The 17688-nt window shown below is 41.6% G+C and overlaps 1 protein-coding gene across 1 annotated transcript in view; it reads right to left on the bottom strand.

The window, feature by feature from the left end:
• Positions 1-17688, bottom strand: part of LOC111964784 (dedicator of cytokinesis protein 2-like) — a 169685-nt gene that overhangs the window by 36496 nt on the left and 115501 nt on the right. Inside the window, 1 exon segment of the mRNA XM_070443843.1 lies at positions 918-1016. Within this exon segment, the coding sequence (XP_070299944.1) occupies positions 918-1016 (99 nt within the window).

The following is a 17688-nucleotide window of genomic DNA, read 5'->3' as shown; positions in this document are numbered from 1 at the left end:
ACATGCGCTCCACCTGTTGTTCTCACATGTTGTTGCTGTCCACCATTTCTTTTAGAAAAGTTCTACACCTAGAGGAAAGTACAGCTACAACGGGGAAAGTTACCTTTTTTCCTAGCAGGTTAGGAGACTTAAGTTAAGGTTAGGGGAAAGGGTTAGGGTTAGGGCTAGCTAAAATTGCTCTCCAACCTGGCTTATGTTAAAAAAGTAACTTCTGTTGCTGCACTCCCTCTAGTCACAACGCTTATTGAAATACAGTGTTTAGGTCGTTCAACCCCAAGAAGCCCTTTTCTGATTTTAACCAACCATGATGTGATTGTGATGGCTAGGAGTTGTATAGTGTAATCACTACAGCTCAACATCACACATATTTGGGGTTCTATTACAATGGGAGATTTCATCTAAGGGAGTTGCACGATGCATTGACGTGATGGCTAAATCAGCCAACATGTGGAGTCTAAGACCAGACAGTAGTTCCTGCTAGCTGTTAACCCCTGCCAGCTCTGTTCCTCTAGTAGCCACTCTGGTATCAGGGGACCCACAGTTAACGCTCTCCATTGATTCCCCAGGTACACAGTGAAACACATAACAGGTGTTGTGAATTATGTTCACTGCTCATACAATCTAATAGCACTGCATCTCCAACACGTTACATGGGAACCACATAACAGTGTTGTGATTATGTTCACGGCTCTACATCTAATACGCACTGCCATCTCCACCACGGTTACCATGGGAACCACAATAACAGTGTTGTGATTATGGTGTGTGAGTGTGGATTTATGCAGGCATGCATGCGTGCTTGTGTGTGTGTGTGTGTGTGTGTGTGTGTGTGTGTGTGTGTGTGCATGCTTGTGTACATTTGTGTGTGTGTATGTGTGTGTGTGTGTGTGCGTGCAACTGTGTGTGTGATGTCTCACCACGAGGTCGGTGGTGCCTGAGAAGGTCTCTAGGTAGCGGGAATAGTGTCTGTCATCCATCTGACTCAGAGTGGCCGTCATACAGGCCACCACCCTGGACTGAGAGAGAGAGAGAGAGAGAGAGAGAGAGAGAGAGAGAGAGAGAGAGAGAAGAAAGAAGAGAGAGAGAGAGGAAAGAGAGAGGAGAGAGAAAGTAATGAATTACACATCCACTGTCAGTCAGCATTAATCATGACTTAAACATATTCCCACAAAGCTAATGTAGATTGATTATATTATATCTTAACGGTCTTTATGTAAAAGCACATTTAAAAAAATTATACTTTCATTGTCTCAATTTGAATTACATTTGACAAAAACTCATATACACGACCAAAAGTATGTAGACACCTGCTCGTCGAACATCTCATTCCAAAATCATGGAGATTAAAATGGAAGTGGTCCCCCCTTTGCTGTTACAACAGCCTCCCCTCTTCTGGGAAGACTTTCCACTAGATGTTGGAACATTGCTGCGGGGACTTGATTCCATTCAGCCGCAAGAGCATTAGTGAGGTCGGGCACTGATGTTGGGCGATTAGGCCTGGCTCGCAGTCGGCGTTCCAATTCATTCCAAAGGTATTCGATGGGGTTGAGGTCAGGGCTCTGTGCAGGCCAGTCAAGTTCTTCCACACCGATCTTGACACACCATTTCTGTATGGACCTCGCTTTGTGCATGGGGCACTGTCATGCTGAAACAGTAAAGGTCCTTCCCCAAAGTTGGAAGCACAGAATCATCTAGAATGTCATTGTATGCTGTAGCGTTAAGATTTCCCTTCACTAGAACTAAGGGGCCTAGCCCGAATCATGAAAAAAAGCCCCAGACCATTATTCCTCCTCTACCAAACTTTACAGTTGGCACTATGCATTTGGACAGGTAACGTTTTCCTGGCATCCGTCAAACCCAAATTTGTCCGTCGTACTGCCAGATGGCGAAGCGTGATTCATCACTCCAGAGAACACGTTTCCACCGCTCCAGAGTCCTATGTCATCCATAGAACATTCTTCAAAGAGTCTTGACGCTCATCCAAGTGCTTCCAGGTGCTTTTTGGCGAGCTTGAGTCGACTTCTTGGAGAAATGGGTCCCGTTATGTACGGCGAAAAACCAAACACTGCATTCCACAGTAAGAACCTCATAGTAGCAGTGTGATGGTTTGGGGATGCTTTGCTGCCTCAGTGACATGCCATCATTGAAGGAACCATGAATTCTGCTCTGTATCAGAGAATTCTAAAGGGGAATGTCAGGCCATTCGTCCATGAGCTGAAGCTGGAGCGCATCTAGGTCAAAAAAAAAGTATGTATCCCCAAAAACAAACGCAAAGTGATATGTGGTATTGGGACTTTTAGCTGGAAGGATCAAACTAATCGAAATGTTTAACAGTAACATAATTCTCCTATCTCCAATTTAAGATGGGTCTTCCCACTGGGCAAAAACTGGTTGACTCAACATTGTTTCCACGTAATTTCAACCAAATAATTCAATGTGACGACATTGAATCAACTTGGATGACTTGGATTGAGTGGATTTGCAAAAACGTCATTTGGAATTTTGTATTTTTCAAACCAAACGTTTAACTTAAATCCAATGACATGGTGAATCTGTTGGTTGGTTTGAATTTCGAATTCACATTAGTTGACAACTCAACCAAATGTAAATCAAAACTAGACGTTGAACCGACGTCTGTGCGCAGCGGGTTGTTGTGATGAGGCGGCACATAAAGGGTTAAACTCTCCACACCACAATCACCTCAGAGAGAGGAGAGGAGCAAGGACAGGAGAACCTTTCGGATCATCCCTCAATCACTCCCTCTTCCACCCCCATCTCGCTCTCTTCAGTCACCTTTCCTCCTCCTCATATGTCCGTCTCTTTCCGCACCTCTAGGTCCTCCCACCCTCTTTTCTCTCTCTGTCACTGTACCATCCTGCTTTCTAGACACATCTGCTCACCTCTTCTATCCCTCGCTCTCTCTCAATTTAATTCAAGAGGCTTTACAGGCACGGGGAACATATGTTTACATTGCCAAGGCAAGTGAAATGGATAAACAAAAGTGAAAAAAACTATAAAAAGTGAACAGTAAATATTACACTCACACAAGTTCCAAAAGAATAAAAGACATTTCAAATGTCATATTATGTCTGTATATAGTGTTGTAGTTATGTGCAAGTAGTTAAAGTACAAAAGGGAAAATAAATAAATATGGGTTGTATTTACAATGATTGTTCACTGGTTGCCCTTTTCTTGTGGCAACACGTCACAAATCTTGCTGCTGTGATTGCACACTGTGGTATTTCACCCAATAGATAGGGGAGTTAATCAACATTTGATTTGTTTTCTAATTCTTTGTGGGTCTGTGTAATCTGAGGGAAATATGTGTCTCTAATATGGTCATACATTTGGCAGGAGGTTAGGAAGTGCAGCTCAGTTTCCACCTCATTTTGTGGGCAGTGTGCACATAGCCTGACTTCTCTTGAGAGCCAGGTCTGCCTTCGGCGGCCTTTCTCAATAGCAAGGCTATGCTCACTTCTCTCTCTTTCCCTCTCTCTCTCTATGTATACAGTACCCACGGAAAGTATTCAGACCCCTTGTCTTTTTTCACATGTTATTACGTTACAGCTTTGTTCTAAAATTTATTAAATAGCTTTTTTTCCTCATCAATCTACACACAATACCCCAAAAACCTTTTTGGTACCCTTCCCCAGATCTGTGCCTTCACACAGTCCTGTCTCTGAGCTCTACGGACAATTCATTTGACCTCATGGATTGGTTTTTGCTCTGACATGCACTGTCAACTGTGGGACCTTATATAGACAGGTGTGTGCGCCTTTCCACATCATGTCCAATCAATTGAATTTACCACAGGTGGACTCCAATCAAGTTGTAGAAACATCTCAAGGATGATCAATGGAAACAGGATGCACCTGAGCTCAATTTGGAGTCTAATAGCAAAGGGTCTGAGTACTTATGTAAATAAGGTATTTCTGTTTTTTATTTTTCACACATTTGCAAAAAACTTTTTTCGCTTCTTCATTATGGGATAATGTGTGATGATTGCTGAGGATTCTTATTTATTTGATCAATTTTAGAATAAGGCTGTAACGTAACAAAATGTGGAAAAAGTCAAGGGATCTGAATACTTTATATACTGTATATATATATACAGTATATATAATATATACCTGACTCTATGTATCTGTCTTTATGTCTATCTCTGGTTGGTAGTGACGGAGTGAGATGGGACGGGGCCAGAAAGATGAGAGAGGGGGAGCGAAGGAGTGATAGATGATGGATGATATTATCAGACAGAGAGATTAAAAAAAATATATATATATATTTAATGGGAATGTGTGTGCGTGTGCACTTGCACGCATGCACAAACACATACACACATATAAAACCGCGATCATACCTCAGGAGGTTGGTGGAACTTTAATTGGGGAGAACGGTCTTGTGGTAATGGCTGGAGCGGAATTGCTGTGGAATGGTATCAAATACGTCAAACACATGGTTTCCAGGTGTTTGACGCCATTCCATTTGCTCCGGTTCCGCCATATTATGAGCCGTTCTCCCCTAGCAGCCTCCTGCGGAAACACACCACACACACACACACAACACACACACACACACACACACACACACACACACACACACACACACAACACCACAACACAACACACACACAACACACACACACACACACACACACACACACACACACACACACACACACACACACGCAAACACATTTATATCCACTGCGGAAGCACATTGTTCTCTCATATCTCAGCCAGATCACTCAAGATTGACTTTGAAATTGGATGTCTGTCCATGTCCTGAGGACATCGGGAAATGCCTTCAAAAACTGGGTGAACAGTAAACGCTTTTACCATCAAATAGGCTTGGGTTTTCCTAGGTGTTGTAGAAGGGGGTGGGGGATGAGCGTAATCCGATGACTCTGGATCTGAAGGTTGTTTGTTCAATCCCAGTGGTAAACACTCATTTAAAATGTTTATGTTTTAACCCTAACCCAAACCTTAATCCCATGACTACGGATCTGAAGTTCGCGCATTCCATCCCAGAGGTAGACACAATTGATTATTTATTTTTTATACCCTATCCCATACCTTAAACCTTAACGTCTAAATTTGACGTTTGGGAAAATGTGGATAAACGTACGACTCTGAAGCCAGATTGGTAAACACGTGAGATGTTGTTGTATATCTACCCTGAAAGTGGAAACGCTGGAGGGCTACCCTTTAGCAATCACCACAGGAGCATTGCCATTCTCTCTGACATACACATACATATGTGCACGCACGCACGCACGCACGCACGCACGACGCACGCACGCACGCACGCACGCACGCACGCGCACACACACACACACACACACACACACACACACACACACACACACACACACACACACACACACACACACACACACACACACACACACACCACACACACCCACCACACACACACACACACACACACACACACACAAAGCCTAATCATCGTGACACACCCCAAAAAATGCAGGCACAATTAGACCAGCCAGGTCACTCCAGATCCCCTGTGAAATTAGACATCCGTCGAGGTAAGCATAACGTAAGGATATGGCCACTAGGGCAACGGTGAGCGCTAATAATAGTGTTTAACAAGATTTTTGACTACCTCATCTCTGTAACCATACAGTGGGGCAAAAAAGTATTTAGTCAGCCACCAATTGTGCAAGTTCTCCCACTTAAAAAGATGAGAGAGGCCTGTAATTTTCATCATAGGTACACTTCAACTATGACAGACAAAATGAGAAGAAAAAAATCCGAAAATCACATTGTAGGATTTTTAATGAATTTATTTGCAAATTATGGTGGAAAATAAGTATTTGGTCAATAACAAAAGTTTATCCAATACTTTGTTATATACCCTTTGTTGGCAATGACAGAGGTCAAACGTTTTCTGTAAGTCTTCACAAGGTTTCACACACTGCTGCTGGTATTTCGGCCCATTCCTCCATGCAGATCTCCTCTAGAGCAGTGATGTTTTAGGGCTGTTGCTGGGCAACACGGACTTTCAACTCCTCCAAAGATTTTCTATGGGTTGAGAATCTGGAGACTGGCTAGGCCACTCCAGGACCTTGAAATGCTTCTTACGAAGCCACTCCTTCGTTGCCTGGGCGGTGTGTTTGGATCATTGTCATGCTGAAAGACCAGCCACGTTTCACTTCAATGCCCTTGCTGATGGAAGGAGGTTTTCACTCAAAATCTCACGATACATGGCCCCATTCATTCTTTCCTTTACACGGATTAGTCGTCCTGGTCCTTTGCAGAAAAACAGCCCAAAGCATGATGTTTCCACCCCCATGCTTCACAGTAGGTATGGTGTTCTTTGGATGCAACTCAGCATTCTTTGTCCTCCAAACACGACGAGTTGAGTTTTTACCAAAAAGTTATATTTTGGTTTCATCTGACAATATGACGTTCTTCCAATCTTCTTCTGGATCATCCAAATGCTCTCTAGCAAACTTCAGACGGGCTTGGAGATGTACTGGCTTAAGCAGGGGGAAAGTCTGGCACTGCAGGATTTGAGTCCCTGGCGGCGTAGTGTGTTACTGATGGTAGGCTTTGTTACTTTGGTCCCAGCTCTCTGCAGGTCATTCACTASGTCCCCCCGTGTGGTTCTGGGATTTTTGCTCACCGTTCTTGGTATCATTTTGACCCCACGGGGTGAGATCTTGCGTGGAGCCCCAGATCGAGGGAGATTATCAGTGGTCTTGTATGTCTTCCATTTCCTAATAATTGCTCCCACAGTTGATTTCTTCAAACCAAGCTGCTTACCTATTGCAGATTCAGTCTTCCTAGCCGGGTGCAGGTCWACAATTTTGWTTCTGGTGTCCTTTGACAGCTCTTTGGTCTTGGCCATAGTGGAGTTTGGAGTGTGACTGTTTGAGGTTGTGGACAGGTGTCTTTTATACTGATAAGTTCAAACAGGTGCCATTAATACAGGTAACGAGTGAAGGACAGAGGAGCCTCTTAAAGAAGGTCTGTCAGAGCCAGAAATCGTGCTTGTTTGTAGGTGACCAAATACTTATTTTCCACCATCATTTGCAAATAAATAAATTAAAAATCCTACAATGTGATTTTCTAAAAAAAAAAAAACTCATTTTGTCTATCATAGTTGAAGTGTATCTATGATGAAAATTACAGGCCTCTCTCATTTTTAAGTGGGAGAACTTGCACAATTGGTGGCTGACTAAATACTCTTTTGCCCCACTGTACATACAATTATCTGGAAGGTCCATCAGTCAGGCAGTGAATTTCAAACACAAATTCAACCACAAAGACCAGGGAGGTTTTCATATGCCTCGCAAAGAAGGGCACCTATTGGTAGATGGATAAAACAAAGAAAGCAGACATTGAATATCCCTTTGAGCATGGAGTAGTTATTGATTACACGCTGGATGGTGTATCAATACACCCAGTCACTACAAAGATACAGACCTCCTTCCTAACTCAGTTGCCGGAGAGGAAGGAAACCTCTCAGGGATTTCACCATGAGGCCAATGGTGACTTTAAAACAGTTACAGAGTTAAGGCTGTGATAGGATAAAACTGAGAATAATAATATTCCAAAATATTGTTTGCAACAAGGCACTAAAGTAATACTGCAAAAAATGTGTCAAAGAAATTAACTTTTTGTCCTGAGGCAAATCCAACACAGAACATCACAGAGTACCACACTTCATACATTCAAGCACGGTTATGCCTGTAATCGTTAAGGACTGGGGAGTTTTTCAGGATAAAAAAGAAACGGAATGGAGTTAAGCACAGGCAAAATCCATGCGGAAAACCTGGTTCCACCAGACAATGGGAGATGAATTTACCTTTCAGCAGGACAATAACACTGGATTTGCATACCAAGAATACAGTGAATGTTCCTAAATGGCCGAGTTACAGCTGTGAGTTAAATCTACATGAAAAACTATGGCAAGATCAGAATATCATTGTCTAGCAATGATCAAAAACCAATCTGACAGAACTTGAAGAATTTTTTAAAGAATAATGGGCAAATGTTGCACAATCCAGGTGTGTAAAGCTCTTAGAGACGTACCCAGAAAGACTCCAATGGTGCATCTACAAAGTATTAACTCAGGCATGTGAATACTTATGTAAATTTGATATTTCTGTATTTAATTTTAAATACATTTGTAAAACATTTTAAAACATGTTTTTGCCTTGTCAATTGGAGGTATTGTGTGTAGATGGGTGAGAGAGAAACAAATATTTTGAATTCATGCTGTAACACAACAAAATGTGGAATAAGTCAAGCGGTATGAATAGTGTAGATAAGGCCAGCAAGATAGCTAGCTAAGGGTAGCATGCTAACTAGCTACACTGACAGCTGTCAGGTCCCTATTTGTTGATTTTTCTCCACTCCACGTGGAAAATCTCACCCCAATTCGTGAATATCTATAAGTGGCCTGAGTCATTTATCGGAGGTGGAACGTTAACGAGTACTTACACTCTAGGGCAGGAATTATGTTGAAATAGGGGTGGTATCACCCACTGGTGGGGGCCTTTAACCATTCAGAATTTAATGCCTAGAAATGTGACGTTTGGACGTCTGATTCTGCAGTGAGACTGTAAGAGCGTGTTGATTCAGACACACAGACTCAGACACACAGAAAGACACACACAGACACACGCATATAGAAACAGACACACACACATTCAGACACGCTGACCACACACACACACACACACACACACACACCACACACACACACACACACACACACACACACACACACACACACACACACACACACACACACACACACACACCACACACACCACACACACACCACACACACCACACACAGAGAGACCACACACACAGACAGACACACACACATTCAGACACACTGACACACACACACGCACAAATTCAGACAGCGTCTCTGTGGGTAATGTTGGTTACATAAAGCTTTAATTAGGAAGTGATATTTCAGCTCTGTGAGCAACGTGCTGCTTATCCCTCTATCTCTCCCTGGTAGAACATGACACCAGACACCCTGTCAAGATCCAACCTCTTTCATCTCGTTTCTTCCATTGCGCCACCCCTCCCCCTCCCCTCCCCACCCCTCCTCTGTCTGAACTGAAAAAAAAGGTGTTGTGCTCTGTGTGTTTACTGTGACACTGCTGCCAACCCGAAAGCTTGATGTGTCCGGCACATAAGCGCGCACGCCACAAACACACGTGTACACGCACAGACAAAAAAAAAAAAGACACAAATAAATGCCAGCACGCATTCACACACGGAACTGCAAACAACCAAACAAATCCTTTCCCAAGAGTCAACTTCAACTTCAGAAGATAACTCAGCTCAACTTCTAGAAGCCTCTCTCTCTTTCTCTCTGTCCTTCTCCCTCTCCGACAGTGTTCAAGTGAGAACGGCTGATTACTAATATGATTATCAACAGGATAAATCACATGCACACAACACACACACACAACACACACACACCACACACACACACACACACACACACACACACACACACACACACTAGGAAGACACAGACACAAACGTATGGAGCAGTGCGAGAGCACAAACAAACAAGTAGTGAGTTCACTACATATTGACGGCTTATCCTAGATAGAGTAGGTGGGGGAGGGGGGTTGGGGCGCAGCAGTTCATTGGCTTACCTCCCTGTAATTGGTAGTCTCTGAGAAATTAACACCAGTCCTCAATCTCTTTACCCACCCTGCCAAAAACCCACACACACACACACACACACACACACACACACACACACACACACACACACACACACACACACACACACACACACACACACAGCTCTAGTCCTGTCCAGGATCTTATGTAACTGCCAAGAGATTATTGAAAAAGCAGGACACAGATGCTCGGCTGGGGATTTTGCTCCCTCCTCTCTTTCTCATTCTCTTTCTCTCCATTCATCTGTCTGTCTCCATCCCCCCTTACCCCCTTTCTCTTTAATAGAACTAAAATCAAAGACAGATTTCAGCAGGACAGCAGCCAGGTCGCTCAAGATCCATTTAGAAATCCGACATCGGTCAGGAGATGCCTTCATAACCGGCCATTAGGGTCAACGGTGAGCTCTTTTACCATCAAGTAGGCTTGGGTGTCGCTAGGGCGTTGTGAACAAGGGTGGCGGATGGGCATAAGCCACGAGCTCCGGCTCCGAGGGTCGGGTGTATAATCCCAGTGTTAGTCACTTGTTTTATTTAAATAAATAACGCAACCCTATCCCGAACCTTAACCCTTAACTTAACCATTCAGAATGAAAAACTTAACCTTGGAGTTGTTTCTGTTTGAACCCTATACCAAACCTTAACTCTTAACTTAACCTTTCGGAATCAGTGCCTAAACTTAACCAGCCGCAAAGCGCCGGTGACAGCAGCAGCCGCAGCAGGAAGAGCATCCCAGGTTGTCCAAAACATCAACACATTGGATGTTTAGAGCAACTTCTAAATTTCACATTTGGAGAAACGCGGACAAACGTCGGAATCTGAAGTCAAATTGGTCAAACCGTGAGTTCTCGTTGAGGACAGAACATTATTTGGCACGATTTTGTCAGTAGAGAATAACGCATCTTAAGAAAAAACAGATCCACACAAAATAATACAATTGCACCTAACACCGACAGGCAGACAGACAGGCAGACAGAGAAACAGACAGGAGACATGAATACAGAGACCGATGTTATTTTAGACTGACAGTCATGCACCGAGACATGCAATCAACCACACCGCAGGACAGAAGAGGCCCTTCTTGTCATTAAATTATCTCTGCCACATTCTCTCTCTGCCACATTCTCTCTTTTTTCTCTCCATCACCTGAGCGTTTGTTGAATGAAGGAGGAAGGGGGRGAGTTAGAGTGAGCCACAGGGAGAGAGTTAGAGAGGGATAGCGAGAGAGAGAGAGAGGGTTTGAGAGAGGCGGGTAGGATAGGAGCAGTGTAATCAGCTGGTGTGTTTGCATGTCAGAGAGTACTGATTAGACAGATCAATGACTTCACAGCTCAACGTCTCTCCGTCGGGTACAAAGAGATCTATCAAGCCCTTTTTCTAACAACCCCGGCTAACGCCCTGAGATACTTAGCGAGGGAAGGAGGAAGGGRGTGATGGATGGGTGGGGGAGGAGAGGGGAATAAGGTAACGACAGGGAGAGAGTCTGAGATGAGAGAAATGGGAATAGAATTTAGACACATTAGCCTGACCCCTGAAATGACACCCCTCATCTCCACTCCTCCTTACCTCCTCCCTCCCTCTTTCCCTCTGTCTTCGTCTCGCAGTAATGTGCTCCTTTTCTCATCACAACATCCTCCAAATCAAATTACAGAGAGCTTAGAGAGGGAAAACACTCCTCGCCCTCCTTGCCGTGCAGGATGTGTGTGTGTGTGTGTGTGTGTGTTTGTCTACATGTGAGATTCCTCTCGCACATAACATAAAGGTGTATTGCAATTATTGTGCATTGGGGATGGTGGTGAATAATTTAAAAAAAACTTTTTTTTWATTTAACCTGGATTTTGACAGGGAAGTCATACAGAGACGAGTGTCTCTATTATATGTGAGTCCTGTATTAATACATCAAACACATACAATATACACAATTACAAAACATATTAAGAAYAAACAGACACATTTATCAATGTCTCCGATCATTGCTCTGAACTGACCAAGGGGGACCAGAACATATCATTTCAGAGAGCTCTGTAAGTTGTTCCACATAAAGGGCATAAAAAAACCTAAAAGCAGCTTCATCCAACTCTGTGGAGACCGAATGGGCCTCCAGTGTTATTTTTTATTTGACTTTTATTTAACTACGCAAGTCAGTTAAGAACAAATTCTCATTTACAATGACGGCGTACCCCGGCCACAACCTAACCCGGACAACACTGGGCCAATTGTGCGCCACCCTATGGGACTCCCAATCACGGCCGGTTGCGATACAGCCTGGAATCAAACCAGGGTCTGTAGTGACGCCTCTAGCACTGAGATGCATCTCCTTAGACCGCTGCGCCACTCCAAGCTTGAGACCGGGTTTCGTCATTTGTGAGTCTAAATTGAATGAATGACGATAGATACATAGGAGGTTTCTGCGTGAGTGCTTTGCAGATAAACACAAGAAGATGCGACTCTCTCCTTACGTACAAAGACGCCCAACCCTCTTCTTGATACAAAACACAATGGTGAGTTCTATAAGCATCACAATGGAAAACAGCATCTAGTGGTTTAAGTGTAGATTCTGCTGCATGCAGATAGATAATATCACYATATTCTAAAATAKACATAAAAGTGGCCTGGACAATTTATTTTCTATGAACAAAAGTCAGACATGTAAAAGAAACCAACCTTGAACKTCAACTTCTTCAYCAGSTTAGTGACATGTTTTTTAAATGACAGTTTGTCATCAAGCCAGATACCAAAATATGTGTACAATGGAACTCGCTCAATTTGTGTACCGTTCAAACTAGTCATTACAAATTAATTTAAATCTGGGTTATGGGACCTAGAAAAAAGCATGCATTTAGTTTCGTTTGCATTTCGCACTAACTTTAGATCCAACAGTGACCTCTGCAGTGATTGAAAATCAGACTTCAAATATGAAAAGGCTTGGCCAACCGAAGGAGCAATTGAATACTGTATCATCTGCACAGAATTTATTACTTTTTTTTTACAGCATTACCAATGTTATTTACATATATTGTAACACTTACACAGACACACACGCACGGCGAGGCGCATACCCACACACACACAACACAACACGAACACACACACACACAACACACACACACACCACACATCCACACACACACACACCACACACACACACACACACACACACACACACACACACACACACACACACACACAGTTATCCCCCTGCTCATCTCAGCAGAGATCAATTGAAACTCGACACAAGGTGAGTCGACAACTTTTCTGCGTCGCATACATCACCGGTTATTTTTGGCAGGGGTCAGAACATTCAGATACACACTTTATCAGGGGACATCCGAGGGAACACACACACATATTCATAACACCCCAACTTATCACTGATTATACAAGGGAATCTCCAAAAAGAGAAAGCCGTGAATAAAGACACACACAGAAACATTCACCATTCAACAATCAGAAAAACAAGTTGCCTTTTCTCTTCTGATCTCTCTTTCCTTTCCTCTCCATCCCTCGATCTCTTTCCATGTCACACGAGAGGTCCCTCWCCTCTCTCTAGTGGATAAACTACCGATGTATGCATCTCTTGTATCAAACTCTTTTCACACGCTCCCTTCACAAGTCACCTCTCTCTAACTTGCACTTGTGAACGGGAGAGACTGAGCGAGAGGAAGGGTGAGAAACAGAGAGAGGGGGGAGGGGGAAGGAGCAAGGGGAGTCCTAAATAGCTTCTCAGACACTTGAGACCCAGAAACAGAGAATAGTGAGAGAGGGAGAGCGAGAGAAGGGTGGAAAGAAAGGGGAGAAAGTGGGACAGTAAGACAAGTACAGACAGAAGGACATCAGCAATAGAGCATGTAACACATCAGACTGAAATACAGAGATATATATATTGATAGATATAGTAAGATATAGAGAGATATAGATAGATATAGTAAGATATAGATAGATATAGATATAGATATAGAGAGATACAGTAAGATATGAGAGATATAGACAGATATAGATCGATAAAGTAAGATAGAGAGATTTAGATATAGATAGATTTGGTAAGATATAAAGAGATATAGACAGATAGAGATAACGTAGATATAGTAAGATATAGAGATATAGGTATAGTAAGATATAGATAGATATAGATATAGAGAGATACAGTAAGATATAGAGAGATATAAAGAGATATAGACAGATATAGATAGATAAATAAAGATATAGAGATATTTAGATATAGATAGATATGGTAAGATATAAAGAGATATAGACAGATATAGATAAYGTAGATATAGTAAGATATAGAGAGATATAGTAAGATATAGATATGGTAAGATATAAAGATATAGAGAGATATAGATAGATATAGTAAGATATAGATAGATAGATATAGTGAGATATAGAGAGATATAGATAGATATAGATAGATATAGTAAGATATATATATAGATAGATAGAGTGAGATATAGATAGATATAGAAAGATATAGTAAGATAGAGAGAGATATAGATTTAGATAGATATAGTAAGATATAGAAAGATAGAGAGATATAGCTGGATATAGTAAGATAAAGATAGATATAGTAAGATATACAGTTGAAGTCGGAAGTTTACATAAACTTAGATTGGAGTCATTAAAACTCATTTTTCAACCACTTCACACATTTCTTGTTAACAAACTATAGTTTTGGCAAGTCGTTTAGGACATCTACTTTGTGCATGACACAAGTAATTTTACCAACAATTGTTTACAGACAGATTATTTCACTTATAATTCACTGTATCACAAATCCAGTGGGTCAGACGTTTACATACACTATGTTGAATGTGCCTTTAAACAGCTTGAACAATTCCAGAAAATGATGGCTTTAGAAGCTTCTGATAGGCTAATTGACATCATTTGAGTCTATTGGAGGTGTATCTGTGGATGTATTTCAAGGCCTACCTTCAAACTCAGTGCCTCTTTGCTTGACATCGTGGGAAAATCAAAAGAAAATTCACAACTCAATTTAGAATTGACCCCGACCCTGACACGCAAATGCACACACTTGCACAATCGCAACCAGTACACATAGACGGATACATGCACGTACATACAACACACACACACACACACACACACACACACACACACACACACACACACACACACACACACACACACACACACACACACACACACCACACACCACCACACACACACACACACTCCCTCGACCGCTCTATTTATTGATTCCCTGCATTTCTCTGCTCCTTAACACTCTCTTTGGCCCTCTAGCTCTCCCATTCTCCATCTACCTACTGTATATCCATCTATATCTATATCTTACTATATCTATCTATATTTATGTATATCTATCCATATCTATCTATATCTTACTATATCTATCTATATTTATGCATATCTATCTATATCTATCTATATCTTACTATATCTATCTATATCTTACTATATCTATCTATATCTATCTATATCTTATTATATATATATATATGTTATTACATATACATACTGTAACGGCTGTCCTCCTCCTCTTCATCCGAAGAGGAGGAGCAGGGATTTGACCAAAATGCAGCGGGTTGTGAATACATATTGATTTAATAGACAAAACGGAAAAACACGACAAACACTTGAATAATTACAAAACAAATAAACGAATGTAGACAGACCTGGACACGAACTTACATACAACGTGAAGAACGCATGAACCAGGAAAACAGACTACATAAAACGAACGAACTAACAAAAACCGGAACAGTCCCGTGTGGCGTAACATACAGACACTGACACAGGAGACAATCACCCACAAACAAACAGTGAGAACAACCTACCTTAATATGACTCTCAATTAGAGGAAAACGCAAAACACCTGCCTCTAATTAAGAGCCATACCAGGCAACCCAAAACCAACATAGAAACAGCAAACATAGACTGCCCACCCAAAACTCACGCCCTGACCATCACACACATACAAAACAACAGAAAACAGGTCAGGAACGTGACACATACATATATCTATCTATCTATCTATACCTTACCATATCTCTATCTATATCTTACTATATCTATCTGTATCTTATTATATCTATCTATATCTTACTATATCTATCTATATCTATATATGTCTTACTATATCTATCTATATCTTACTATATCTATCTATATCTTACTATATCTATCTATATCTTACTATATTTATCTATATCTTATTATATATATATCTATCTATCTATCTATCTATCTATCTATCTATATCTATAGATATTTTACTATATCTGTCACGTTCCTGACTTGTTTTCTGTTAGTTTTTGTATGTGTTAGTTGGTCAGGACGTGAGTTTGGGTGGGCAGTCTATGTTTTCTGTTTCTATGTTGGTTAATGGGTACCTAATATGGTTCTCAATTAGAGGCAGGTGGTTTTCATCTCCTCTGATTGAGAATCATATTAAGGTAGGTGTTGTCACATTGTTTGTCGTGGGTGGTTGTCTTCCGTGTCTGTGTTTGTTTGCACCATACGGGACTGTTTCGTTCGTTCATAGTTTTATGTAGTCATTTTTCCTGTTCGTGCGTTCTTCGTGTTATATGTAAGTTCGTATGTTCAGGTTTGTCTACATTCGTTTTGTTATTTTGTAAGTAGTCAAGTGAAGTTCGTGTTCTTCGTTTACTCTTAAATAAATTCATTATGTCTAAATACAACGCTGCAGTTTGGTTCAATCCCTGCTCCTCCTCTTCGGATGAAGTTGAGGAGGAACGCCGTTACAATATCTATCTATATTTTACTATATCTTTCTATATCTATCTATATTTTRCTATATCTATGTATATCTATGTATATCTTACTATATCTATCTATGTCTATTTATATCTTACTATATCTATCAATATCTATCTACACTACCATTCAAAAGTTTGGGGTCACTAAGAAATGTCCTTGTTTTTGAAAGAAAAGCCAATTTTTTGTCCATTAAAATAACATCAAATTGATCAGAAATACAGTGTMGACATTGTTAATGTTGTAAATGACTATTGTAACTGGAAACGGCAATTTTTTTTATGGAATATCTAAATAGGCATGCAGAGGCCCATTATCAGCAACCATCACTCCTGTGTTCCAATGGCACGTTGTGTTAGAAAACCCTTTTTCAATTATGTTAGCACAGCGGAAAACTGTTGTTCTGATTAAAGACTAGTTGAGTATCTGGGGCATTAGCATTTGTGGGTTCAATTACAGGCTCAAAATGGCCAGAAACAAATAACTTTCTTCTGAAACTCGTCAGTCTATTCTTGTTCTAAGAAAGGAAGGCTATTTCATGTCAGAAATTGCCAAGAAACTGAAGATCTCGTACAACGCTGTGTACTACTCCCTTCACAGAACAGTGCAAATTGGCTCTAACCAGAATAGAAAGAGGAGTGGGAGGCCCCGGTGCACAACTGAGCAAGAGGACAAGTACATTGGAGTGTCTAGTTTGAGAAACAGACGCCTCACAAGTTCTCAACTGGGTGCTTCACTAAATATTACCAGCAAAACACCAGTCTCAACGTCAACAGTGAAGAGGCGACTCCAAGATGCTGGCCTTTTAGGCAGAACTGCAAAGAAAAAGCCATATCTCAGGCTGGCCAATAAAAAGAAAAGATTAAGATGGGCAAAAGAACACAGACACTGGACAGAGGAACTCCCCCTAGAAGGCCAGCATCCCGGAGTTGCCTGTTGACGTTGAGACTGGTGTTTTGCGGGTACTATTTAATGAAGCTGCTAGTTAGAATTTTAATTCATAGGTTGAATTGAGTTAAATTCAGAAATTCAGAATTGACTCCAACCCTTGTGTGTGTGTGTGTGTGTGTGTGTGTCTGTGTGTGTGTGTGTGTGTGTGTGTATCAACACCCCTGGCCAGTGTCCCAGGAGAAGGGACCTCTGTGCTGCCAGACTTTCCCCTGGTCTGGTCAGGTCTGGTACAGTAGTCTGCCACAGCAGACACAGCCAGGGAAACAAGGACACACACTGGATTAACACAGGAGAGA

The sequence above is a fragment of the Salvelinus sp. IW2-2015 genome, linkage group LG6.1, assembly GCF_002910315.2.
Source record: "Salvelinus sp. IW2-2015 linkage group LG6.1, ASM291031v2, whole genome shotgun sequence".
In the NCBI taxonomy this organism is placed as follows: domain Eukaryota; kingdom Metazoa; phylum Chordata; class Actinopteri; order Salmoniformes; family Salmonidae; genus Salvelinus; species Salvelinus sp. IW2-2015.
The sequence above is the reverse complement of the archived record's forward strand: the minus strand, read 5'-3'. Positions and strand labels throughout refer to the sequence as shown.